The 26,657-nt window shown below is 38.4% G+C and overlaps 1 protein-coding gene across 5 annotated transcripts in view; it reads left to right on the top strand.

Moving 5' to 3' along the window:
• The first annotated feature begins 380 nt into the window (after positions 1-380).
• Positions 381-26,657, top strand: part of LOC120541898 (CREB-binding protein-like) — a 72,595-nt gene continuing 46,318 nt past the window's right edge. For 2 of the 5 annotated variants that reach the window (XM_039773855.1, XM_039773856.1), the window contains exons 1-7: positions 385-1,639; positions 13,907-14,553; positions 19,218-19,373; positions 20,682-20,937; positions 22,690-22,803; positions 24,891-25,124; positions 25,493-25,601. In XM_039773855.1, coding sequence (XP_039629789.1) covers positions 1,552-1,639; positions 13,907-14,553; positions 19,218-19,373; positions 20,682-20,937; positions 22,690-22,803; positions 24,891-25,124; positions 25,493-25,601 — 1,604 coding nt within the window. In that variant the 5' untranslated portion in view covers positions 385-1,551. Of the gene's footprint in view, positions 1,640-13,906; positions 14,554-19,217; positions 19,374-20,681; positions 20,938-22,689; positions 22,804-24,890; positions 25,125-25,492; positions 25,602-26,657 lie in introns of all 5 variants that reach the window. The other 3 variants (XM_039773854.1, XM_039773853.1, XM_039773857.1) reach the window with 2 other exon arrangements.

Raw genomic sequence — 26,657 nt, 5'->3', positions numbered from 1 at the left:
TTAATGAAGAAAGGAATCAATTCAGAGGACTGAACTCTAACAGGGCTATTAAAGTGATGTGGAAAGAGTTAATTAGCAGTGAAAACTGGTCATTGATTAGGAAAAGGGTTTGAATGAAAACCTGCAGCCACTGCGGCCCTCCAGGCCTGGAGTTTGACACTCGTGGTTTAATGCAATCTGTATTTGTGTACAGTTCTGTTATGCACTATATATTCTTCTACTACGCTTATTTATGCATTACCTTATTGTATTATTGCTGGTATATACTAACCTACCCTCACCCCAAGTGGCGCAAGACTTTCACCAGGCTCTCTCAGTGTATGCGACAATAAAGACTTAAATTAATAATTTAATTCGTTTTTTTTTTTTTTTGTTCGTACATCTTGATTTCAGGGTCCCTAACAACAAGCGAGCCGATGGTGTCGAGTATTTTTGCTGGGGACTTCCGTGTAATGCTGGACGAAAATGTTAACACGGAGAAAGATTCCAAGTTTGAGTTCCACTTTCCGTTCCCGGCAGCTCTCCGAACTTTCTGTACTGGGATGGAGTTCACTTAGCCACGGAGCGCCCCCACCCCCTTACTTTTCAAGTTGTGAAGGTGGCACCTGCGCGAAAATGAAGAAGCCACCTAGTGACAGCTGTCTCCTGTTAGTGCAGGCACGAACGGCAGTGGCGACAATTCCGTCTCCGCGAGTCGCTCGTGCATCTCCTTCTTTCTTTCTGTCTCTCACGGTTTTCGAGACTTTCCGCCAGGACGCACGTGGCGCAGGCGGCTGCGTCAGGGTGTGTTTGCACGACCACGCCCCTTTTTAGTCTAAGGAGGGGTGGTGGAAAAAAAAAAGAAAAAAAAACTTTTTTGTATCGAAGGAATCAACAGCCGCCATCTTGTCGCGGTCCTAGGTCTGGATTTGCGTGGAATCTTGGTTTTTTTTATTTACCCCCTCGCTAATTAGTGCTGGGGTGCGCAAATCCTGACTGACAATTTCCCAGAAGGTTGATTATTTTCCAGGCTTCCATGCGGAAATAGTAAAGAAAACCAGGAGTCCGGGACGCTATCTTTCGAGAAGGATTCCCCCTCTGCTTGAAGAGCTGGTTTCCCTTTCGGCGAGAGCTGCTTCAGTCCGTGTTGCACTCGCGGGGTTTACCGGTAACCATCGAGTGGCGTCTGGGGAGACGAGCGACTGGGTAAAGTGCAGACACGCCGGAAAATTCTTTGGTTTTCTCCTGCAGCGCCTATGCATGCTGCCCGGCAAAGACGCTGAAAACCGAGCTGTTGCGTTCTTTATGCAAATATGTCGACAATTAGACTAATGACGCTTGAAGAGGAGGACGACGTGTGCTGAATGATTTTCTACAGACATTCGTACAGATAATGTGGGTGTTGGACTGTCATGGGGTGAATGACACTAGCGAAGCGGGGCGCTGTTGCCACCGTTTTCAGATAGTGCTTCAGCCTTAGCCTTCGACGACGAAGGTGTTACCGACTTGTCTGGAGATTTGTGTTTTCTTTTGAAGGGGTCACTTATTTTGGCAAGTGTTTGCATCGGGGACATGGCTGAGAAAAAAACATTAGACGGAGCACCCAACGCCAAACGGCCGAAATTGAATTCGCCTGTGATGTCATCCTCCGATGGAGCAGGTAAGGCATCGGAAAGCTCAGTCGCTCGCTCGCGCGCGTGTTTGTGTTTGAGGCGTGTTGACTGGCGGCCGTGAGCGGGAGAACTACGGGAGTTTACGTGACGTCGGGTCCCGCCCTTTAAAGTGGTCAAATTTAAGCCACCCTGCGCATTTTAATCGCCTGCTAACGCGCTTCAGTGGCGGCTGGAGATGCTGATCAGAACTCGTGGTTTAGTTCAGAGGTGTGCCGTCACTGAGCGGTCCTCGCAGAAGTGTCACTTTTGAAAAGTGCAGTCACGCTGTTATAGCGGGGAAAGAAACACCGGCGGCTAGATTCCCCGTTGATTTATGACAGCCGAAGTCTTTATGTGAAGTTCATTCTCAGTTGCTGTCGGATCCCGACGTTAGCTGGGGTTGTGTTGCCTAAGGTTTCGCCACACAGCAAGTGAATGTAGAAATAACCTCAGCCAAAAGTGGCTTGATGATTCGTTAGGTTTATACGAATGATGATATTTTCTAACAAGGTTTAACATTTTAGGCTTCGTGATATAATGAATGTCATACAAACCTTATCAAACGAGGTCATTCATTCTCACCCCGCGCGTATTGTTTTCTTATAACTAAGCAGTACAAATTTCATCCTTGTACTTTGTAAAGGTTGTCAAGATCTTCGCTTCATCTACGCAGTTCTAAAAAGCAGAGCGGCTTCAGTCCGGAGACCCCTCTAATTGTAGGAACACGACGATAGCTTCCTGTTTTAAATTAGACGAGCCAAATGGCAATGTGCAAACCGTTTTAAAGAAATTTCTAGATGCAATTAATGACTGACTGCATTCAGTTAATACTAGCATATTAGCCCAGTGATAGGCTAGCTGGCACCCTGTCCGGGCGCCCAATGATGGCTGCCCTGCCTCTCCGCCTTGGATAAACAGGCGAGGAGAATTTAATGAATAGATGGATTGATATAGCATACTGTATTGTTTTTACGCATTTTTGAAGGGCATACGTTTGGTAACAAATTAATATTCTGACTAAACCGGTCTGAGCTTCTACTCCTTACCTATGAATATCTGCACACGAGACTAGTTTGACATTTTAATCCTGTTATGTATTTTTTATTGCTGCAACATATTTTATCATTTTATATTTATCTTTTGTATTCTTTGTTGTATGCTGCACCAATACTTTGAAATTCCTAGTACACGTGTACCTGACCAATAAAGGGAATTCTGATTTAATCTCCCTGTCATTAAACGCGAGTAGCAAAGTAACCAAAATATCCACCTTAATAAAAGGATAAGTATCTGTGTGTCCATCCGGTTGATATATTTCTCTGTCATTCCAAAAGATGTTGCATCACAAACATTAACACTGCATTATGAACTGATACATAACGGGGACATGTGCATTGATTTTGCCATTCCAACAGATGGTACATCACAAACATTTGTTGAACATTAACGTTGCATTAAGAATGCCGTCCCAACTGACACATAACAGAGGCATGTGTGTTGCTTTTGTCACTCTTAACAGATGATGCATCACAAACACCTGTAATAAACTGCATTACTTTCGTCGTTCCAGCAGATTGAGCATCACAGGAATTAACACTGCAATTACAAAAGCCATGCTAAATGGCACATAACACAGACATATCTATTGCATTTGTCATTCCAACAGATGGTGCATCACAAACATTTGTAGTAATAAGTAGGCCTAGGTAAAATATCAGCTTTTCCTATTACTCATTGTTTATGAGTATCTTTTTAATTTCTAAAGATTGATCTAGTTGATCTCTATCCTGCTGTGTTACTATATGTAGATTTTTGCTTATCTTCGTTTTTGGTGTCTGTTCAAGTAGATGTTGCTAATGCACCTGTTAAGGCTTACTACAGATAAAGAGCTTTACTGCATGGATTTTGCACAAAGTGCAAAAGTATTCACAGCGCATCACTTTTACACGTTTTGTTATGTTACAACCTTATTCCAAAATGGATTAAATTCATTTTTTTCCTCAGAATTCTGTACACAACACCCCATAATGACAACGTGAAAAAAGTTTACTTGAAGTTTTTGCAAATTTATTAAAAGTAAAAAAACTGAGAAATCACATGTACATAAGTATTCACAGCCTTTGCCATGAAGCTCAAAATTAAGCTCAGCTGCATTGAGATGTTTCTGCAGCTTAACTGGAGTCCACCTGTGGTAAATTCAGTTGATTGGACATGATATGGAAAGGTACACACCAGTCTATAGATAGTCCCACAGTTGACAGTTCATGTCAGAGCACAAACCAAACATGAAGTCAAAGGAATTGTCTGTAGACCTCAGAGACAGGATTGTCTCCAGGCACCAGTGGCCTCCATTATCCATAAGAGGAAGAAATTCGAAACCACCAGGACTCTTCCTAGAGCTGGCCGGCCATCTAAACTGAGCGATCGGGGGAGAAGGGCCTTCGTCAGGGAGGTGGCCAAGAACTCGATGGTCACTCTGTCAGAGGTCATCTGTGGAGAGAGGAGAACCATCCAGAAGGACAACCATCTCTGCAGCAATTCACCAATCCGGCCTGTATAGTAGAGTGTCCAGACGGAAGCCACTCCTTAGTAAAAGGCACATGGCAGCCCGCCTGGAGTTTGCCAAAAGGCACCTGAAGGACTCTCAGACCATGAGAAACAAAATTCTCTGGTCTGATGAGACAAAGGTTGAACTCTTTGGTGTGAATGCCAGGCGTCGCGTTTGGAGGAAATCAGGCACCGCTCATCACCAGGCCAGTACCATCCCTACAGTGAAGCATGGTGGTGGCATTATCATGCTGTGGGGATGTTTTTCAGCGGCAGGAACTGGCAGACTAGTCAGGATAAAGGGAAAGATGACTGCAGCAATGTACAGAGACATCCTGGATGAAAACCTTCTCCAGTGCGCTCTTGACCTCAGACTGGGGCGATGGTTCATCTTTCAGCAGGACAACAACCCTAAGCACACAGCCATGGTATCAAAGGGAGTGGCTTCAGGACAACTCTGTGAATGTCCTTGAGTGGCCCAGACTTGAATCCGATTGAACATCTCTGGAGAGATCTTAAAATGGCTGTGCATAGATGCTTCCCATCTAACCTGATGGAGCTTGAGAGGTGCTGCAAAGAGGAATGGGCGAAACTGGCCAAGGATACGTGTGCCAAGCTTGTGGCATCATATTCAAAAAGACTTGAGGCTGTAATTGCTGCCAAAGGTGCATCAACAAAGTATTGAGCAAAGGCTGTGAATACTTAAGTACATGTGATTTCTCAGTTTTTTTTTTTTATTTTTAAGAAATTTGCAAAAACCTCAAGTAAACATTTTTCATGTTGGCATTATGGGTTGTTGTGTGTAGAATTCTGAGGAAAAAAATGAATTTAATCCATTTTGGAATAAGGCTGTAACATAACAAAATGTGGAAAAAATGATGCGCTGTGAATACTTTCCGGATGCACTGTACGACACTTAAATTAGATGTGTGGACTTACAGTGGTGTGAAAAACTGTTTGCCCCCTTCCTGATTTCTTATTCTTTTGCATGTTTGTCACACAAAATGTTTCTGATCATCAAACACATTTAACCATTAGTCAAATATAACACAAGTAAACACAATGCAATTTTTAAATGATGGTTTTTATTATTTAGGGAGAAAAAAAATCCAAACCTACATGGCCCTGTGTGAAAAAGTAATTGCCCCTTGTTAAAAAATAACCTAACTGTGGTGTATCACACCTGAGTTCAATTTCGTAGCCACCCCAGGCCTGATTACTGCCACACCTGTTTCAATCAAGAAATCACTTAAATAGGAGCTGCCTGACACAGAGAAGTAGACCAAAAGCACCTCAAAAGCTAGACATCATGCCAAGATCCAAAGAAATTCAGGAACAAATGAGAACAGAAGTAATTGAGATCTATCAGTCTGGTAAAGGTTATAAAGCCATTTCTAAAGCTTTGGGACTCCAGCGAACCACAGTGAGAGCCATTATCCACAAATGGCAAAAACATGGAACAGTGGTGAACCTTCCCAGGAGTGGCCGGCCGACTAAAATTACCCCAAGAGCGCAGAGACGACTCATCCGAGAGGTCACAAAGACCCAGGACAACGTCTAAAGAACTGCAGGCCTCACTTGCCTCAATTAAGGTCAGTGTTCACGACTCCACCATAAGAAAGAGACTGGGCAAAAACGGCCTGCATGGCAGATTTCCAAGACGCAAACCACTGTTAAGCAAAAAGAACATTAGAGCTTGTCTCAATTTTGCTAAGAAACATCTCAATGATTGCCAAGACTTTTGGGAAAATACCTTGTGGACTGATGAGACAAAAGTTGAACTTTTTGGAAGGCAAATGTCCCGTTACATCTGGCGTAAAAGGAACACAGCATTTCAGAAAAAGAACATCATACCAACAGTAAAATATGGTGGTGGTAGTGTGATGGTCTGGGGTTGTTTTGCTGCTTCAGGACCTGGAAGGCTTGCTGTGATAGATGGAACCATGAATTCTACTGTCTACCAAAAATCCTGAAGGAGAATGTCCGGCCATCTGTTTGTCAACTCAAGCTGAAGCGATCTTGGGTGCTGCAACAGGACAATGACCCAAAACACACCAGCAAATCCACCTCTGAATGGTTGAAGAAAAAACAAAATGAAGACTTTGGAGTGGCCTAGTCAAAGTCCTGACCTGAATCCAAATGAGATGCTATGGCATGACCTTAAAAAGGCGGTTCATGCTAGAAAACCCTCAAATAAAGCTGAATTACAACAATTCTGCAAAGATGAGTGGGCCAAAATTCCTCCAGAGCGCTGTAAAAGACTCATTGCAAGTTATCATAAGCGCTTGATTGCAGTTATTGCTGCTAAGGGTGGCCCAACCAGTTATTAGGTTCAGGGGGCAATTACTTTTTCACACAGGGCAATGTAGGTTTGAATTTTTTTTCTCCCTAAATAATGAAAACCATCATTTAAAAACTGCATTTTGTGTTTACTTGTGTTATATTTGACTAATGGTTAAATGTGTTTGATGATCAGAAACATTTTGTGTGAGAAACATGCAAAAGAATAAGAAATCAGGAAGGGGGCAAATAGTTTTTCACACCACTGTACATATTAAAACATTGCATTGGTAGATAAAGCAGCTGGATAAAAGCAAAGCCATAGTAAGCTGTGCAACTCAGAAGTTAAATATTGTGGTAACGCAACAGATTTAAGAAATCACCCAGAAGTGTTGACTCGGTCAACATCCAAACAGGTAGATGCTAAACAATCTACACTGGAGACAGGGTTTACATCCTAGCTTAATTTGTCTCATGCCCCAAAATAACAATCTATAGCAGTTTTTATCTGTAAAGATATGAGACCCTATACTGTTATTGACAACAAGGCCTTTCAAGAAATGATATAGTTTTTGGAACCACTGTGTACTACACTAAAAGTAAAGCAAATGAGTGAATTCATTGTACCTATGTAGATCTTAAGCAAAGTTTTGCCAAGTCTTCTCGGGTCAGTGGAGAGAATAGCCTTAACTTGCAACAAACAACAGGACATCCAGGGCAGCTTATTCCTACATGACAATTACATGCCATTACATTAAAAACAACTGGGTGCCTGTGGCAGGAGTGTCCCAGACAAGCGCACTTCATGCCAGTCACACCGGAAGTAAACTTGCTGCCTATACTAGTATGCAGAGCTGCTGAGATGCTGGCCGTTGTTCCTAAAACTTTTCTAGCATCTTCAATGTGCCGTTTCTTCGCATAACCACATCAGTTTACAAGTTTGTGTGTTGGCAAGTACAACACACATTGCTTCTCGTTTAGCATGTGGCTACAGTAGCTGTACTGCTACTGTAGAAAATGTTTGCAACGTGCCTCACCCGGCTGAGCAAGAGAGCATTTGTTGGAATTTTCAGAGCAGCCTGTGGTATCGAGGTGAACATGTACGCAGAGTAGCCATCGTAAAGTAGCTCTATTAGCTGTACCGCACAGATCATATTGGTGGAGTTGTCAGTCAATGGTGGCTCTTTGTCTTCTATTCCATTCATCCAATACCGCTGTCAACAAGCCTCAGCATTAGATCCCTGTTTTAGTATGCTTCCTTTTTTGTCTGAGGGGGAAGTGTGAGGACTCTTTTCCAGGAATGGTTGACGTAACCGTTAAACCTGAGCAAATGTACGTGTAACTTGTAGAATTCTAGAAAGACAACAAATCTTCCTACCGTATCTTTAATTTTGACTAATTCAAGATTAGTTTAAAATGACCAATATGGGAAATTTGGATAATAGGTTACTGAATGATATGTTTATTATTTTAGATGCAATATTTAATTATTTTTAATATTATTTGCTAGATCTTGATCTTTGTTTGTCCGCGAATTAGTTAGAAGCACTAGATGGCAGTAGAGAGACAGCCTAAACATAGGCATTGCATTAAGAATCTCCTCCAGACTTATACTACTAAAGACTATAGTACTCCAGTCACACCTCAAAACACAGACATTCAAACTAAACAAATTGTTGTGCTTTAAATTAACTAGAGATCTTCATTTAGATCTTGATCTTTGTCCGCGAGTTCCACGCATGCGTAGACCACCTTCCAGTTTAGTACATTGTTGTTACTCACGGATGTCAACAATGTGCCGGAATAACGAAAGGGGTGGTGGACAGTGTTATGCTGGTTAGCTCCTGAGGCCTGGTTAGAGAATGAGATTGCCGAAGATAAAAGGTACATGCCTACGTAACATATGCATGAAAGAAAGACAGTGGGTAAAATGAATGACAACGTAACAGCACGTTCCAGAAAATTATTATTGTTACATTGTAGCCGGCGAGTGCTGCGCATCTCACAATTGTACCGTGGCTTGCTCACATGTCAGTGAAGTGATCCCTATTTATGCTTTAAAGAGCCTGGATACCTGTGTGTCCCCCTTTTATAACCATTGCTCCGTGTATATTGTCTTACTCTTTGGATTGACAAAAAACTAACCTGCGAGATTGGAGAAAGGTTGAGAAGACATCGTGAGAGGAAACGATAGTGTCATGAAAACGAGACGGACTGTGAACGGTCAGAAGCAGAAATGCTCCTACACCACCACATAATTACTATTCGGACAGTGATTCCGAGTAGGCCGTTCCTATCGAATCAATGTCCAAGGGTGTTCTTTTGTAATTTTGTTTCCCTTATAAAAAAATCATAATGCTGTGCGACGAAGGGCTCAGTTCACGACTGGCAGCCACGTTTAAACAGTGAGCCCTTCACAGACAAGTTTAACACGCGCAACGTAGTTGGGCGCACATGGCTTGTTTTATAAAGTTGATGCCACTGCATTGGATTAAAAAGAGGATCCCCATAATATGTGTGGACTCTGATGTGGCATTAGATGTTTGCTAAACTATGGTGAATTTTAAATGAGTGCAGCGCTGTGAAGTATTTATTTATTTAAAAGAGCAGTGATATTTTCTTCCACATCATGCAAATACTGATATTAACTATTCATTACTAATCAAGTATTGGTTCTTAAAAGTCATTCCTTGCTTATAAACATGTTATGAAGACACTATGTAGATGCCCTTCAAATAAAGTGTTACTGAAATTTGTCACATTATATTAATGTTCTCCATGCATGTTTAAGTAATCTCTAATAAAGCTAGCACTTCAAATATATCAGTGCACCCTGATTCAGTCAAGATAAAACCAATATTGTGTTGAATTGGGACATCAGTGCCAATACTCAGCCCAACTAATATGCTTATGTCCTTGTTCTGTGCTGTTTGGTATGGGATTAGTGCAGTGTTAATGTTTGTGATGCTCCATCTGTTGGATTGACATTTGCAATGTATTTTATTACCATATGCATTACAAAATGCATTCCAAAAGATTGCACAGTGCAATCATGAATGCTGAGGTCTACGTTGATTACTTAGATTTCAACCTGTCTTAGATGGGTAGCATGGCAAGTGTAAGAATATAACATCATCTGCACTGAATGTAGTTTCCCTTCAGCACTGAAATGGATAGCTGAAATTCTGAGATTTTTTTGGCTAAAAAAAAATTACATGACACCTTGCATGAAGTTGGAAGGGATATAAAATTTGACTATTGCACTTACTGAATCTTGTCATCTTGAAGCCAGCAAACTACACAAGTAAGAATTATTGCCGGGTTTATTTCATGCAGCTATGATTTTCCAGCACCGTTTCAAACTTTCTAAGCCTGATAAGCTTAACATGCTACTTGACAGCACCGGTGTCTATAAGAATGCTTTCCAGGTATCTCAAATTTAGCCACAACTTAGAGATGTGAAATTGTGTATCAAGGGTAACATAAACACAAAACCTCAAACCCCCAGCCATCGCTAAGTAAGCATGACTCGCCTCCATGATTCAATGGCTTATCTTAAACATTCTTAAATAACTTAACTCCAGTGTCAGTCAGTCATTGTCCAACCCACTATATCCTAATACAGGGTCACATGGTGCAAGGCAGGAACAAATCCCAGGGAGGGTGCCAGCCCACCGCAGGGCACACATACACCCACACACCAAGCACACACTGGGACAATTTAGGATCACCAATGCACCTTTGGACCGTGGGAGGAAACCGGAACACCCAGAGAACATGCAAACTCCACATAGGGAGGACCCGGGAAGTGAACCCAGGTCTCCTTACTTCGAGGCATTAGTGCTACCACTGTGCCACCGTGCTGCCCTTAACTCTAGTGTTGTCCTGGGAAATATGCTGTCTATAGTCCAGTGCTATACATTTTCTATTTACCAAGATGGTGTTTGGCTGAATCACAGATTGCTGGTTATCGCAAAGCATTATATGTCTTCAGCCTGGTTTGGTGTTTTTAGAATAATTTGTACATAAGAATTAAGTGCATTTTGGTGTATGCACTGTACTTGTATGGTTGTTCAGAATGCAGTGTTTTAGCTGTTTTAATTAGAACCATGTAGTTTTGTCAGCTACATCTCTGCAGCTTGCACAGAAGGTCTTTTAAAACATGTTACCAGCAGTGATTGTGAGGGTCATACAGTCTGAGTTTGATATGCTCAGTTTGAGTTGTGCTAGGTCTTCAAAAATGTATGCTCCTCATTTGCTCTTTTGGCTGATAACTTTCATTGTTTTGCACAAGGCAGATCTTTGCTTATTGTTCAACTAAGGTACAGTACATTCAACTAATTCCAAGCAAAACAAGGTGACTTTTGGAGTTGCATTTTTTTGCTTGTCTCTTTGACCTCGCTCAGTTTATTATAAAAGTTAAAGTGTATCGGATATAGAAAAAAAAAAAAAACACTCTTCTTCCAGATATTATCAGCTACAGTATGTGTTGGAGCAAAATAAACTTGTAATATGCAGACATATTACAAACTGCCAAATACCACACAATTTATTAAACTCTGGCAAACAATCCCCACAAATGTCATGTTAGTAGCATTTATTGATAGATATAGCCTTAATTAAACATTGTTGTAACACATTGTTTGCTTGATTTGCCCCTCTGCTTCACAGTTTTAGATTACAAATTGCAGTTTTCAGTCATGAAAAAAGTGCACTTGTAGAATTTCATTTAAGGATATTTGCATACATTTCGGTCACACCATGTGGAAACTGTAACACTTTTTATACTTGCCAAGCATGGCTAAAAGAATTTCTGTGACTTGTCAGGTTAGATTTGTTTGAGAATGCAATGCACCAGATTATTTGGATCAGATTATTTTCTTTTTTCTTAGGTTTAGTTCTGAATTTTACTGCATGTATTGATTTAGTAATGATACTGTGTATGGAAAAGATGCCATCTTTAATAGAAAGCATTTAGAAATTTAGTTAATTGTTTGCTGATGAAACAGATTAATTTCTCAATTACTCTTTAGGAGAAGAAAAAAAGGTATTTTTTTTCTGTAAATCCACCAGAAAATTTGTAGAACCTATTTATGGAGAAATAATGTAGTGGTGAATTCGTACAGAGTTGCATGTGGCCAATGAAGCTTAAGCAGATTAAAAAAATGAGTAAGTGTTAGCTTCAGATCCTTGGATTTTGGAAAAAAAAATGTTTATAGATGAACACTTGAGGTATTTTGATGTAGATGGGTTTTAAAACACAACACTAGAAAAATAATTGAAATAAATAAACGGAACTAAAAAGGGGTTTCATGCATGGCCAATGATCAAAAAGTGTCTTTCTTCTTCATATCAATTTTTTGTGCATTAGTTTTCAGAAACCACTTTTTTGGTACAGATTTACAAGGGGAGGAGGAAATTCTTGTCAGGACAGTAGTCCATCATAGGATACAGTTATGCATACATCCGCACTCATTCTTGTCGGGTGAATTTAAATTAGTCTTTAGAATGTAGGTGGAAACTGACATGAGGAAAATGTGCAAGCTCTACATAATCGACCTGGGAATCTACCCCTGATCCCCAGAGCACATCCTGAGGCGGGGAGTCTGGGGTAGGTCGTGGGCGAGCGAAGGGGGCAAAGCCCTCTAGTAAGGTTAAAATCATTTTGTGATCCATTTTCCTCCATGTGGGTTGAGTAACAGGCTTGTTCACTGTCTGTGTGGAATTTGCACATTCTCCTTGTTTTCCTCTCAGATCCTTAAAGATTAGGTTGTCATATGGATTGGTACTTCCAAATTGGCCCTTTGTTGCTGCGTGCATTTGTTGGCCCTGCAGTGAACTAGTGCTCCATCCAGAGCCAGTGTCTGCCTTGTACCCAGTGCTAACAGGATAGACTCCAGCTTCCAAGAATCTATACTGGATTATGTCGCTTTTAGAACAGTATTGCGGATTACATTTCCCTCCTTTGTTCTTTGAAAAACTAACACCTTTAATTCAAATTTTTTTAACCAAGTGATGTTTATAATGTAGATAGAACCATGGTTTAGGATCGCATATGTTTAAAGTGTTTAGACAAATTGCATAATAAGACCTGTGAAATGTTCCATTTTTATTTTCTTACTTTGTATTAAGCAGATGCTGCTATCCTAATGTCTTTAGATAAAGTTCTTATTCGTATTATGATCATTTTTGAGTAGAGGACAACTTTTATTAAGATTAGTTTTAACTTATTTCATATACACAGTGTGTGCAACTGCCCTCTTTCCTTCTTTGGTGCACTTCATTTCAGTTCACCATTCTCATTCAAAATCAATTAAATTGTTACCCTGCTGGCTGTTTCTCTAACCTGACATAGGACCATATGAAAATGTGTTCAGTGTTTGCAATTAATGAGTCAACTAGGAAGTAAAACCTCACATCTCACAGACATTGGACTTTGCAATAACAGTGAGGCATCTTGCATATTACAGTTGCCTTCCATTGTGGAGGGTGCTGTGAATCATGAGTGGATTAAAGGAATCCAACACCCAAATTTTTCATATATATTTATATAAAATCACTTATATGTAGTTTGTAATGGTGGCTGAGAAGACATTTTAATCTCTTATTTTCTTCGAGAAATGAAATATTGAAAATTCACTCCCAACTGGCTGGACAGTGCCAAACAATGTGAAAAATGTCCATTAAAAAACAGATTCTCCCGTGACTCGTGTTGCATAATCTATATGTCCCATCTATTTGTATTATCAAAATGTACAAAGTGTGTGCATATTGTGCTAAAATATTACCCGCTGAATCTGAACACAGGGTCACGGGGGTCTGCTGGAGCCAATCCCAGCCAACACAGGGCACAAGGCAGGGACCAATCCTGGGCAGGGTGTCAACCCACCGCAGGACACACACAAACACACCCACATTAGGGCCAATTTAGAATCGCCAATCCACCTAACCTGCATGTCTTTGGACTGTGGGAGGAAACCGGAGTGCCCAGAGGAAACCCATGCAGGGAGGACCTGGGAAGCGAACCTGGGTCTCCTAACTGCGAGGCAGCAGTGCTACCACTGCGCCACCATGCCGCCCAATATTATCTATAGTTAACTTAATGAAACCCCACATTAAGTGTAAACAGGGAAGACATTACTCCCACAGTTCTGTGCACTGTTGGAGTGTGTGTGGGTTTTTTTTTTTCCCCCAGGCTTATTTATTTCTGCACAAATGGGGATACTAAGTTAATTAGCTGGTGTAAATTGTCCTGGTGTTAGATAGTGTTTCTTGTGGCGCACTGGCATGCTATTCAAGGTTAGTTTCAGTCTAATGCTGCTAGGATAGGCTTCATCTCCCAGGGGCCATGAAATTAGGTTAAGAGGGTAATGTTGTTAAATCTTTTAAATAACTCTCTTGATAAAATTCTGAAAGGTCATTTACATTAAATGCTTTATTGTTTTTAGATTTCAGAACGTTGTTTGACCTTGAAAATGATCTACCAGATGAGCTTATTCCAAATGGAGAAGCAACCATCCAAAGCATGGCCACTAATGGTGGGGTTGGAGGAGGAGTAACAAGCATAACATCAGATACTTCTCTGAAGCACAAGCACCTGCCTGAACTTCTTCGTCCTGGGTGCACCTCCATTCTTAACACTAGTAACAACCAGCTGGGAATGGGATCCCTCGTCAAGAATCCACTAACCCAGACACTTCCGTCACCTGCCTCAAGTCTTGGAATTCTGCTACCAAACACTGCTAGTTCCCAAGTCCAGAAGCAAATGAGTGTCCAAGGAGGGAATGCTGTACCTGGTACTACTGCCAATGAGACACATGTGGGAATCGGCATCAGCAGTAATTTCAGTCAGACACTGCTGAATACGGCACATGGACTTTTAAATCAGTCTTCCCATCCTCAAGGACAGGTCATGAATGGCACGCTTGGGTCTGTAAGTCATAGTAAAACAGCTGGTGTACAGTTCCCTAGTCCAGGCTTACAACCAGGAGGAAGCTCAGGCAGTACCGGTGTTCTTGCAGAAACAGTGACACAGGGAGTGCAAATGGTCAATCATTCTCCGCTAAATGCACAGCAGTCTGGTAGCATGGCCAAGGTAAGTTGTGATTGAAGTTTTAGTTTGCACTGTTTTTTCGTATCCTAATCTGAACAACAGTTACTTGTTACATTTAAAAATGTATCCTTCTATTCCTTTTTGCCCCTTTAAATTATTTTGAAGGTGCAGCAGACTGGAGCTTATTCTGGCAGCCTTTGACTCAAGGCACCGTTCATCTGGGCAGGAAGGCATTTTTTGAAATGTGCCAATATCCTACAATCATTGTACTTTCACAGATTCCAATCTATGTTGTGCTGTCTGTAATGTGCAGTTTTATATTGGCAGCGTCACCTATATGAAACCATGCATGTCTTATTGTATATTCACCAATTACCTTTAACCAAGACATCTTAGAAGATCAGGTTAGAGAGCAGGATTGAACCTGCACCCCTTGGTTTAAAGTCCAGTGTTTTTTATAATCGTTTAATTCAAATTAATGTTTTATGGCAATACTTAAGACAAAAATCACTTTTTGTACCAATTTTTAAAGTTAAACAATCTAGCAAACAATGGATATAGCAATGCAGGGAAAGAAAATTAGTCAACTAACTACCCCAGTTTGATAAGCTGGTCACGTGTGTACAGTCAAAACATGTTAATAGAGGGATGGAGGCAAGCTGCATTTCTCTTATGAATGAGCTTGTTGCAAAGTAAGAATGCATCCTTAATTTGTCTTAAATTGGTTAGATATAAAAGATTGGATGTCTTACAAACTAATGTGAAATGCAAAGTTTGCAAAATGATGAAAGCAGTTCAAAGTAGCAACACATCCAGTTTGTTTAAGCACTTCAAATAGAAATACAGTACTTAGCAGACAAACAACTCAAATTTTATTTATAGAGTACATTTAAAACAAGATGGGATTTATAAGAGACCAAAGTTGGTGGTGACCTAATATAAAATGGTGGGCTGTTCCAAAGCTCATTGGCAGCCACTGCAAAGCACCCCTCTAAACTTAAGTCTAGACCTCAGCATGACCCAATGCCTTGTGGTCAGAAGAGTTCATTAACCGTGAAGGAGGATAAAAGTGTAAGAGATCAGTAAGATAAAATGAAAGCCTGTCCACAACCAACTGCTTTGGTCATTCTCACTGCTTCAGCATAACCCCACACAGGGTGTACTGCCTTATTGTATCTCATTCAACAGCATGATTGTTAGAAAGGGAGCATTCCTTGTCTGGTGGCCAACAGAAAAATACACCTGCAGCAGTGACTAGGCTGCTGTGGGGAGCAGTCTGTCTGTAACGGGCGGTGAGTGACTTGCTCTTAGGTTTAGTCACTCAAGAGCACTTTAATTGCAGTGGGTGAATAAGCTGGCTTGTGGAATCTAAAACTAAAATGTTTCTTCAAAATCTGACTCTAGTAGTATTGGAAGGCATAGTAAGATCTAGGGAAGAGCTCTGAAGGGTGAAAAAAGTTGTAAAGAATACTGCAGAGTTTAAGGAAAGTTGCTTGCTTTTGTTGTGAAGGAGTGCGAAGGACAAATGTAAAAGCAAATCACAAAAATGTTGTCTTATTTTGCATCTTTCCTCATTCACAATCAAAAATATGCTTTTGTATTTCTAAGGATACAGTTGTTTTTTTCAGTGTGGAAAATATGGACATCCTTAGTATATATTTTTCAAAAGAATAGTTGAAAGTGATTTGTATGTTAAAATAGTTTAAAACAATACCAAAAACATAAATATTCAAGTAAATTGTGAATTTGTGATGCGTTTTAACAGGAAGTTGTTGCCTTTTCCTGGATGAGCCAGTAGTGAAGCAGCTCATCAAAAATGCGGGTTGAATAGGGGGGTGTTTTTAAAAAGTGCTGTTGTCCTAGCGCATGTGTGTGCTTTGGTTGTATACTGACAAGTTTAGTAAATTACTTATAAATGAATTATAGGCTAGTGCATGTTCTTCCAGTGCAATTCTGGATTGATTGGTATTAATGAATTTGCTTAACTGAGGATGACTACCTGTTTTAACAGTGAATAATAGAATGTGTCAGTAATTCCTCTTAATTAAGAAAATATGTTTAGTTCTTCATCCACTGTCTAATAAATAACATCCATCCACTTTTCCATCCCCAACAGTCACCTGGTATGAATGTTGATTGGCCATTGCACCTCCAGATCACACTGTTTCAAAATAGTTGTGTCCAACAATAGCATTAAAATGAAACCAATACTTTTAGGTTTCTGTCACAGGATTGCACATAGCACATTCTTCTGTGATTGGCTCTTCTACTGCACCCTGAAAAGGTCCACATTGTGTCCACCATGTTTGCTTCTTACCTTAACACCCAGTGCTGCTGTGGTACTCACTGTCTCCCTGTGACCCTAAACTGGACAGATTACCCCACAGCACAGGTTGGGTTAAATGTATATAATAATATCTGTCCTTGTTAGCCGTCACTTAATGACTGGATCACGTTGCGCTGATAGTAGCAGCCAATTTTTTATTTATTTATTTTTTTTTGGAGAAATAACTGAATGTTTTTTTTCTTTAGTAGTAGAAATAAGCTTCTGCAATATAAAGACGCTCTCTCATATCACTGTACTTACTTGCTCATCGACACCCATTGTAATCCTGGGATTTTTCAGAATGCTGCCTGAGTTCTTTGTAGAGAGTCCAGAATTGTTCTCCAGACTCCCTTTGCTGCAGAATAGGGTGAGCACAATATATACACTTGCAACACTGAAGACCCCTCTTCAGGACTGTAATCGCCAGTATCAATAGCACTAAATTCATAGAAGACATTCTGAAGACACAAAAATCATGTCATAACATACAAAATGGTAAAAGTAAATGGCATTAATTATATTTTGCAAAACACACTTTAAAAAGGTTTCAAAAACACCTGAAAACTATGTGTGAAAATTGCTTGGGGAAATGGCCAAACACACACTGAATGTTTTCAGTGCTCAAGTGTGAACAGGCTACTTAAACTAGCATTTCTGTTTCTATGCTAAATTGTATACAGTGGAGTTCCCTTTATTGTTAAAGGCTCTGCAGGTAATGATTAGGCTCAGGCCATGCACTCTCATGATGCTCATTATTGAAATAAATGTGATGTGTCAACCTTACTTTAAAACTGAAGCTGAAATGAGAAGCTAAGGAGTTGTTTCAGTTTTGTGAACCACATTCCAAATTTTATACCGAACCTTATGGAAAAAAGATCACTTAGCATAATATTTTTTCATTGCTGTCTTTTCGTTCCCTGAATACATTTTCTCATTATTGTGGATAGGAATTTAAATGTGAAACTCCAGGTTGTGCTGTAAAATGGTGGAAGAGAGGTAAACCCATCTTTTAATACCATCTTCACTTGGTACATTCTAAGAAACTTGTGGACTGCTCCTCAATAATAAGACTGGTATTGGAGGAGGGCCAGAGTAAGTCTTCTGTGGGTGGAAGGGGTTGTGAGGGTTTTCTTGTATGCATAATTTAAAGTACTATAGCAAACCCATATTAAGAAATGGCCAAGTACTTTGGGTTTTAAAGAAGGCACAGGAGCCTAAATAAGTCGCACATGGATGTACATGAAAACATAAAAGTAAAAGTGAAGAACCTAAAATGTGAGTTTGCTTAGGCACTTTGTTACTTCAGATGTCTTTCATGTTGAACTATATACATTCCTTCTTTGAGAAAAACATCTTGTTTTACTTTAAACAGAATGATTAAATTTACTGTAATTACACTCTTTTGCAGAATATTGGGTTATTTTAATAGATGTTTTAATAACGTGTAATGTTTAAATAGAATACAACTCATGTAATTGTCTGTAACTAGTTACTATAGTGCTAGAGTGAGCATGGGAGAGGCTATATGAATAAAACAAATTATTCTTATTTTTCTGTTTTTTTTTATGGTTTTATTCACCGACTTCCTCATCTGTTATGAAAACAAAATTTTTGTTGTATACTGAAAAAAATTTGAATTTGAGTTGAAAAAATTTTATCAGGGTAAAACAATGACCTTTAAATGCTTTAACATTTTAAAGTAATCACTTTTTTTCCCCTTCATTTCAGTTAAGTACAATTAGTGGGTTACAAAAGGGTGGGAAAATTGGTATTTGGTTGAAAATCATTTTATGCATTAACAAACATGATGCACCTGTTTGCCCATTTCTCTTGGTTCAAGACCCATGCTTGTGCTTTTAAAAATTTCTGACTTTAAAGTTCTGACAAGGTGTAAACTGCACAGTTAGTATTAGTAAAAGCAAGTTAGCTATGGGTGAGAAGAATTGGTGAGCTGTGGGTGGAAGACAATGAAGTTGAAAGTAAGAATTTATTAAACTCGAGATGGTGAATTACAGTAGTTTTTACTAGATTTTTTTTCTACATTTTCCTTGATGATGTGATGTAATTAAGCATCTAAAAATGAAGAGAACAAAAGACAAGCTTGAATGTAAATATTAGGGGTTATTTGCCACCAGATGCATTATAAGCCCCAGCTCAGTGCTTTGGGCAATTGAAAACAGTTTGAAAATGTTTTGACTAAACTGGTACAGTACTCATAAATTTCAAATGTAGGAAAACATTGTTTTAGGATAAATTAATATTTGGGTATAGAACATTCTTAATCTGTTTCAGGAGTTATGTGTTTATGTGTGTTTTCTATGAAACTAATACATTCTGTTTTTGACAGTGTAGTTTTTGTTTTATGTGTTGTCTCTTTTAGGTTGGTCCCTTTGTTCAGCCTTACAGTCAGAGTGGGATGCAGCAGATTGGACCATCAGGAGTGAATCCTCCTCTACAGAACAAATCAGCCTTCTCCAGTAGCTTGCCTTTTACAAGTGGCTTGAAGGGGTCTGCTTTAACTAGTGTTCCAAACCTGGTAAGTATTTATGTATAGAAATAGAACATCAGCTCAGCAAACGTGTTTTACTGTAGCTCAGTGGATTAAAAATTTGCTTTGTAAATTAAAACTTTGCAGATGGCTTTAACCATGGCTTATGCACTAAAAAAATGAAAGTAATCAACCTATTCAAAATAAATGTTTCAAGTTTAAAACATTTATGAAGAAGGCAAATAATACAGAGCAGTAAATGGTTTACTTAAGTTTTAAGCAAGGTTACTAATGTTAATGAATTGTAATATTGCAAAAAATATATTTTTATTAAAGAAAATAAAACAGAATTAAAAGATGAGTGAAATAAGAAATCCAAGCTAAAATTTAAAGCTACATTCTCAAACCAACTGAAATTAAAAAAATAGTTTTATATATATATATATATATATATATATATATATACATACAGTTTATGTATGTGTGTATATAATTTTTAATTTTTTTTTTAATAAATCAATTGCTGATAGTGTACTGTTGCCAAGTGTTCCTTCTGGCGTGCCAGCATGTGTGAGTGAACACAGTTGTAAACTTCAGTGTATGTTTTAGATGGGAGTGAATGGCACAGTGGGACCTTTTGCTGAAAACCATTTATTAAAATTTGGCACAGAAAAGCCTGTAATTGAATCTTTTGTAAAATGATTATTTTATGCCCACCTGTTACAAACTTTCAAACTGAAGTAAAATTGGTTTGTGAAACATGACTAAATAATGTGAAGTCCGAAGAAGATGAAATGCTGGATTGGTAGTTCTATCCGGTGCATCATGGTAGAGTACCACAGATAGCTGTTTAGGATGGATCATGTGTTTTGAAGGTGGACACATAGCAAAAGATTGTTCATATTTGGGGAAGAACTGTCTGGGAGTGCAGATGAAAATGACACTAACTAGACAGTAACAAAAGCAGGTCTGTAATCAGTGAGATGGCAGACTGGTTTCTGGAACTCAAAGTGAAAGAACCCAGCAAATTTAAAAACACATTTTTTTTCATAAAGATCTCTATAAATAGAATGAGGAGTGTGACATGCTGAAAATACAAACCTACTAAAAAAGTAAATTTACTGTTGTCTGCTCACCTCAGTCAATTGAAAACAAAAAGACATGGTGTGTTAGTATAGCTTTTTGTTGTGGTGGGGTGTTGAGGAACACATTTGACCATAAACTTAATATTACATCATTATATTCTTATTGCATTTGTTTGCCTTTAAATGCTAAATAAAAATCTTGTTCTAAAATGGCATTTTTGTAATGCTTGTTCTTAATATTTCACAATAAAAGAGCTAATTTTTTTTTTAGACGCCGATGCAGCAGTCCCAGCAGGTGCCAACTGCAGGAGTTGTCTCAACGCAGGGTCTTTCTACAGGACCTACTGCTGACCCTGAGAAGCGCAAGTTAATACAGCAACAGCTTGTCCTTCTGCTTCATGCTCACAAATGTCAGAGGCGTGAGCAATCCAATGGAGAGGTACGTCACTGTACCCTTCCACATTGCAGGACGATGAAGAATGTGCTAAATCACATGACACATTGTCCATCTGGAAAATCGTGCCAAGGTAAGGAAATTCCACCAGTTCATAAAAAGACTAGGTTCTGAATTTCTACAATACTAGTTTTTTTTTTTTTTTCCCTTCCCCCACTTAAAAATTTAGTTTGCACAATTAAAGAAGTACTTCTTGGTTCATAAGGCTTTTTAGTTTTAAAGACTAGGGGGCTTCACCCCCTGCTCACTTCGCTCGCCAACTCCCGTTTTTGTCTTTCCGGATACACACTTTTTAAGATTTTTTTTTTTCTTTGAATTGTTGCTATTTCATTAGTTTCACTTGTATTTCAGAGCTTCTGTAAAAACAATATTGGAATCTTTCGAGTCCCAATGTGCTGAACCTTTTTAATGAGGTCAGTGAGACGTGTTAAATGATTTTGTACCATAATTTAGGATAGGTTTTTCTGTTTGGAATTTCAACACAGACAAAACAATCTGCATCATCAGCAGTTAATAATTTTTTTTGCAAAGTAACCAATAAATGCATGTGAGGTAAACTCTGTTTTTGAAATTCTCTTGACTTAAACTTCAAAGCATTACAATATTTACATACTTCTGACATATTCTGTATCTTGCTCTGCATGTGTTTCTACGAGTCTTTTGAATTCCAGTTTTCATTATCTCTAACCTGCTCAGCATGTGTTTGGCCCCCATGTTTTTTAACCTCTTTATGACGTTTTACTTTGTTTTCTACTCTGTCTTTTATTTCTGACCTCGCTTTATCCTGCTTTTGTTTCAATGACACCTGGTCCGTGGTGATTACTTTCCCTTTTTCAAGTAATAATTTAGGTTTGTTTGTGCTATTGCGATCTTTTTTTTTTATGCCTTCTAATTTTCCTACTTTCATATTCTTTAACTTTCTCCACATGTGTATCGCGCCGTTTTTTGTTTTTTTTGACCCTTTCGAACTCCACTGCTTTCATAATCTCTAACCTGCTCTGCATGTGTATAGCACCAACATCCGGATTGGATATGCAATTTTTTTCAGTTCCTCTTGTTCCGGTCTGATAATTACTTTCCTTATTTTCTGAATTTGCACCTAGATTATTCTTTTTCTTTTTTGTCTTTCCAACGCTTTTGAGTCTCTTTTCTCCATGCTGCTTTCTTCTTTGCTTAGTTGTCTACGTTTCATTTATAACGTATCGTCCTTATACGCTTTTTATGCGCCGAGAGCCCTGGATCTGTGTGTGCTAAATGCCAAAACACAACTGAGTGTGTTGCTGCCCGTGCACTTATTTAATATTGGTTGTAAGTAGGACGTGTCTTGCAAGAATCTCATGTTCTACGTCATCGCGAGACGGTCCTGGGTCAATCTCTTGGCACAAAGTCTCATGTTTAAGGTCCCTGTGAGACGCTCATGGCCAATCTGTTTAGTCTCGCGGGTCTTTTAAGTGTCTTCCGTGATCTTATAAGATCACATCTCATCACCTTACTGTTTCTCTCCAGGATTTTTTTTTTTTATAGTAGATGACAAATAGTTGTGCTTTATGTAGACACTGACTCTAACTTTTGTTTCTGGCTGTAAAGCTAATACAAGATGGTCTAAATTTATTAATGGGATTCTATAGAATTCATGTGGCTGTGGTGTGCTGCTGGGATAAGATCTAGCTTCCAGCTACCCCAAATTGAATTAAGTGGATTTGAGAATGTTAGTTTGTTATAATTGATAATGTCATGGAAGTTACTTGAATGCAAACATTCTGGGACCTTGCTGCTTGTTAATGTTGATTATTTCCTGTTCATTGTTGCTTTTTTAATTTTTTAGTTGCTCATTGTGCATCTTCACGACAAATAATTTCTCACTGGAAAAACTGCACACGACACGACTGTCCAGTATGTTTACCATTAAAAAATGCCAATGATAAGCGAAACCAGCAGCGTAAGTACAATCTTTATTGTGAGCACTAATGAAAAATGCTTCTGATAGAATGCAAGACAATGGTGACTATTGCTGTGCAATGGCCAATGATGTGAAAAGCATTCATGTGGGGGTAAAAAAACACATGTCCGTCATCCAGTTGTATGCTCAAATGCTTAAATTGTTTTTTAAAAAAAAATACTACTCCAAAAATAAGTGCACATCATAAACAGGAAATGTAAGTCCCCTTGTGATTGCCTTTTTGAATTAAATATTTGCCTCTCCCCCTTCATTCTTTGGTCAAATGTCCTCTCCACTTCAAAAAGGCAATGAACCAAATATCAATCCATCGCAGGCTCATACCCACAAACACTTTTGTATTTTTTTATTTGTTTGTTTTTTTTAGTAATGGCAGTTAATCTTGCATAAATATGTTTAGTAAAGTGAAAGGAAGTGAGATTCCCTAGAGAATCCCCATTGACACAGCAATAACATACAAACATAGGAAACAGGGTTTCAGGAGCAGTAAGGCAGTAGTATGCACTGCATTACTATACCCCGCCCCTAAAATAGAAATAATTTTGTGATAGTTCATCAAAATAAAATTATACTTTTCCTTTATAATTTTCAAATAGCCAAAAATACATTATAGACATCATTGCCTTTGTTGGAGGCACTGTTGAGCATGGTGAGCGTCCCCGTACCCCAACCTAAGACACAAGTATCATGTCCCAAAACACTTTATTTTACACATTTACCTTCCTCACAGGCTCTTTTCCCAAAATGTAATACACCAGCACAGTAATCTCTTTCTGTTTCTTTTTTTCATTGTCATTATCCTCCTCCTCTCCAGACGAGTTTTGCCCCACTACACTACTGACTCTGACTTGCCTGACTGAGGAGATGCCTCTTTTAAAACTGGACCTGGGAGTACTTCCAGCAAAAATTTTTTTTTAAAAATTGCAGCTGGGAAACGCTTCTCCTTCAATTGGAACTTCAAAATGATGGGGGGAGTCTTCCCTCAGTCGCTCCCTCCAGCAGCATCAAAGGATCGATCCCGGCATCTCCCATCCAGCCCTTTGGGTGTCCACACAGGAGCACTGCCAGAGGGATGCTGCCACCCAGTGTACTGGGGGAAACACATGACCTCAGTAAGCAGTCCGTACTGACTGCTTAATATACTTCCATTATTTTGGCCTCCTGACTGGCAAAGGTACCATCATCCAACCTGCTGAGATGCAAGCCCATGTATACCCTCTGTTACAGCATGCAGTATGTAAAATTATTTGAGAATATTTTTTTAATGCAGTCATTCCCAATAAGTGGTTTATTGCACATAAGGTTAACTATGTTTATGTAAACTTATGGCAATTGAATATTTTGTAAATATTTGTGATCTGAATCTGTTTCAATGATTTATCTGTAACATCTTTTAATAGTAGACCTAGCAAATAAAACGTTCCAGTAGTCCTTGCATGATTCAGAATGCGCAACACCACTTTGGAAGCCATTAACTGTATAAAGAATTCACTAATATAGCACTAACTTCTGCTGCAGTCCCCATGCTAATCACCATAATCCTTTGACTAAAGATGCTGTTTTATTTAATTTTGTGGGATGACATGCAATGTGATTACTTGTTTAGGTCAATTTTCATGCGTTTTAATCTCTCATTATCCCACTAGGTCTGAGAAACCTGACATTTTTATTTTACTTTTTTTTTTTTTTAACTTACCTGTTTTTTATTGGTGTCTTTATTTATTAATTGTGGAGGCATATAACATCCTATCAATATGATTTTTAATATTTGTGATATGGGTAGAGATGGTGATTAGTTTTCTGTTTACCTATCTAATAACATAGCCAGCATTTTTATTCCCCAAGACTAGTGGTATTTCATTTCTGTGCCTATTTTTAAATTGTATATACTCTTTGTTGCATTAAAAATAATTGAAAATATTATCTGTATTCTCTTGAATATGTTATTTGGAATTTTTGATAGCTATGCTTGTCATGTCTTGAGCCTGTTCAACATGCGTTGTGAAATAATTTACTTTTCTATAAAGTTGCATGATTAATTATTACAGTTTTTCCTGTTTACTATGCAGCTTTGTTAGGTCCTGCCAGCACAGGCTTATCAAATTCAGTGAGTGCAGGAGCAACCCATGGAGCAGCACAGCAAAATACTCCAAAAGTAAACAGCAGTAATCTCATTGATCCAAGCTCAATGCAGCGGGCATATGATGCTCTGGGGCTTCCTTATGGTAACCAGCCTCAGGTACCTGATCAGCAGCAAGTACAGAACCAGCCACATCAACAGATGAGATCTATTAGTTCACTTGGTAAATATGACTCAAGTACATTCAAACAGAATTTAATATACAGTATTACAAACTTAAATTTTTTTATCTTGTATTCTCATGGCTGTTCTTCTAAATTCCTTAATGTAATAGATTGTAGACTTTACCTATTATATTGTTAATACTTCATCATATTGCCATGTCAGGAATTCTGTTTCGGGTTAATGAGCCTGATTCAATTTATGTTTTCCTAAGCCCTACTGTTCTTACTAAATTATTTTGAAGAGGTGTAAATATATATATATATATATATATATATATATATATATATATATATATATATATATATATATATATATATATATATATATATATATATATATAAAGTGTGTGTGTGTGTATCATTTCAGGTACTAATCAGGTAGACCAAGGAGGATCAGGAATTAGAGTTGCAGTCTCTGAACAGCAAACGGGCCTCATGCCAGATTCAACAATTCCGTCTTCTCTTGTTACTTCGGGGTATGTTTAAAAAATAATGTTTTATGATTTTTAAACATCTAAATGTGGTTAAAATATCCTCATCATAAGAAAACTACAAAAATATTTTTGCCATTATACTGGCGGGTGTTACTATGTCCCCAGCAGAGCATGGTGCTCCCTACGGGATTTACATGTACCTAATTAGTACAATGATAAAAACCTTATGAAATAATGTACTTATTATCTAATTATTTGACTTGATTAATTCTGTTCAAGATCATTTCACTTTATTTTGCTGGAAAATTAAAGTATACAGTTATGGTACTTGACCATTCATTTAATTATATTGTATCCACATGTATTTCTATAGGACATTTAAATGCAAGACGTACTGCTCAAAATGTTTTAGAAGATGGCAAAGAAACAATTGCAAGAAAAAAATTAAACAGGAATAAATAAATAGGAATAATAAGTGTATGAATAAATACATAAAATGTAAATAAGAATAAATCAATATGCACGTATTGATTACAGATGTACAAGTAGTAAATATTGCTTTTAAAATTCTCATGATTATAATGTTATGTCCAATACTATGATCAGATGGCCAGGGAAGGTGGAAGAAAATGTCATCGGAAAGTCATAACTTTGATTTTGTTATCTCTTAGGACCCTGCACATTCTTCCAAAATTAAATATCACAAGAAAGAAGATTCGATAAACAACCTTTGAGATTAAGAATTTGTCTGGCAACTGTAAAACATCTTTCACCACACTGTATCTGAGATGTGACTATAGGTTCATGCAGGGCAGCATCATAGTTTTGAATAAAAATTATGTGGTTAAACAACTGTACATTCGAGTTGTTAATTTAAGCCATAGAGTATATATTCATTTAGACTACCACTTTGACCTTGAGCTTAATAAGTGGCTTAGAATATGGGTGGAGTGATGGGTTTTTCATTGACTAAATGTGTTAATGAAAAAGAATCTTTCCTGTTGAATCCCATGCCAGAGTTCCATTAATTCAAACTTAAAAAAATAATTATTTTCTGCCTTTTTTTTGTAGTGGGCTTCGCCCCTACTTGCTTCTCTC

The sequence above is a fragment of the Polypterus senegalus genome, chromosome 13 (assembly GCF_016835505.1).
Source record: "Polypterus senegalus isolate Bchr_013 chromosome 13, ASM1683550v1, whole genome shotgun sequence".
NCBI classification, from domain to species: Eukaryota; Metazoa; Chordata; class Cladistia; order Polypteriformes; family Polypteridae; genus Polypterus; species Polypterus senegalus.
Note: the sequence above shows the minus strand (reverse complement) of the source record. Positions and strands in the feature narration are given on the sequence as shown.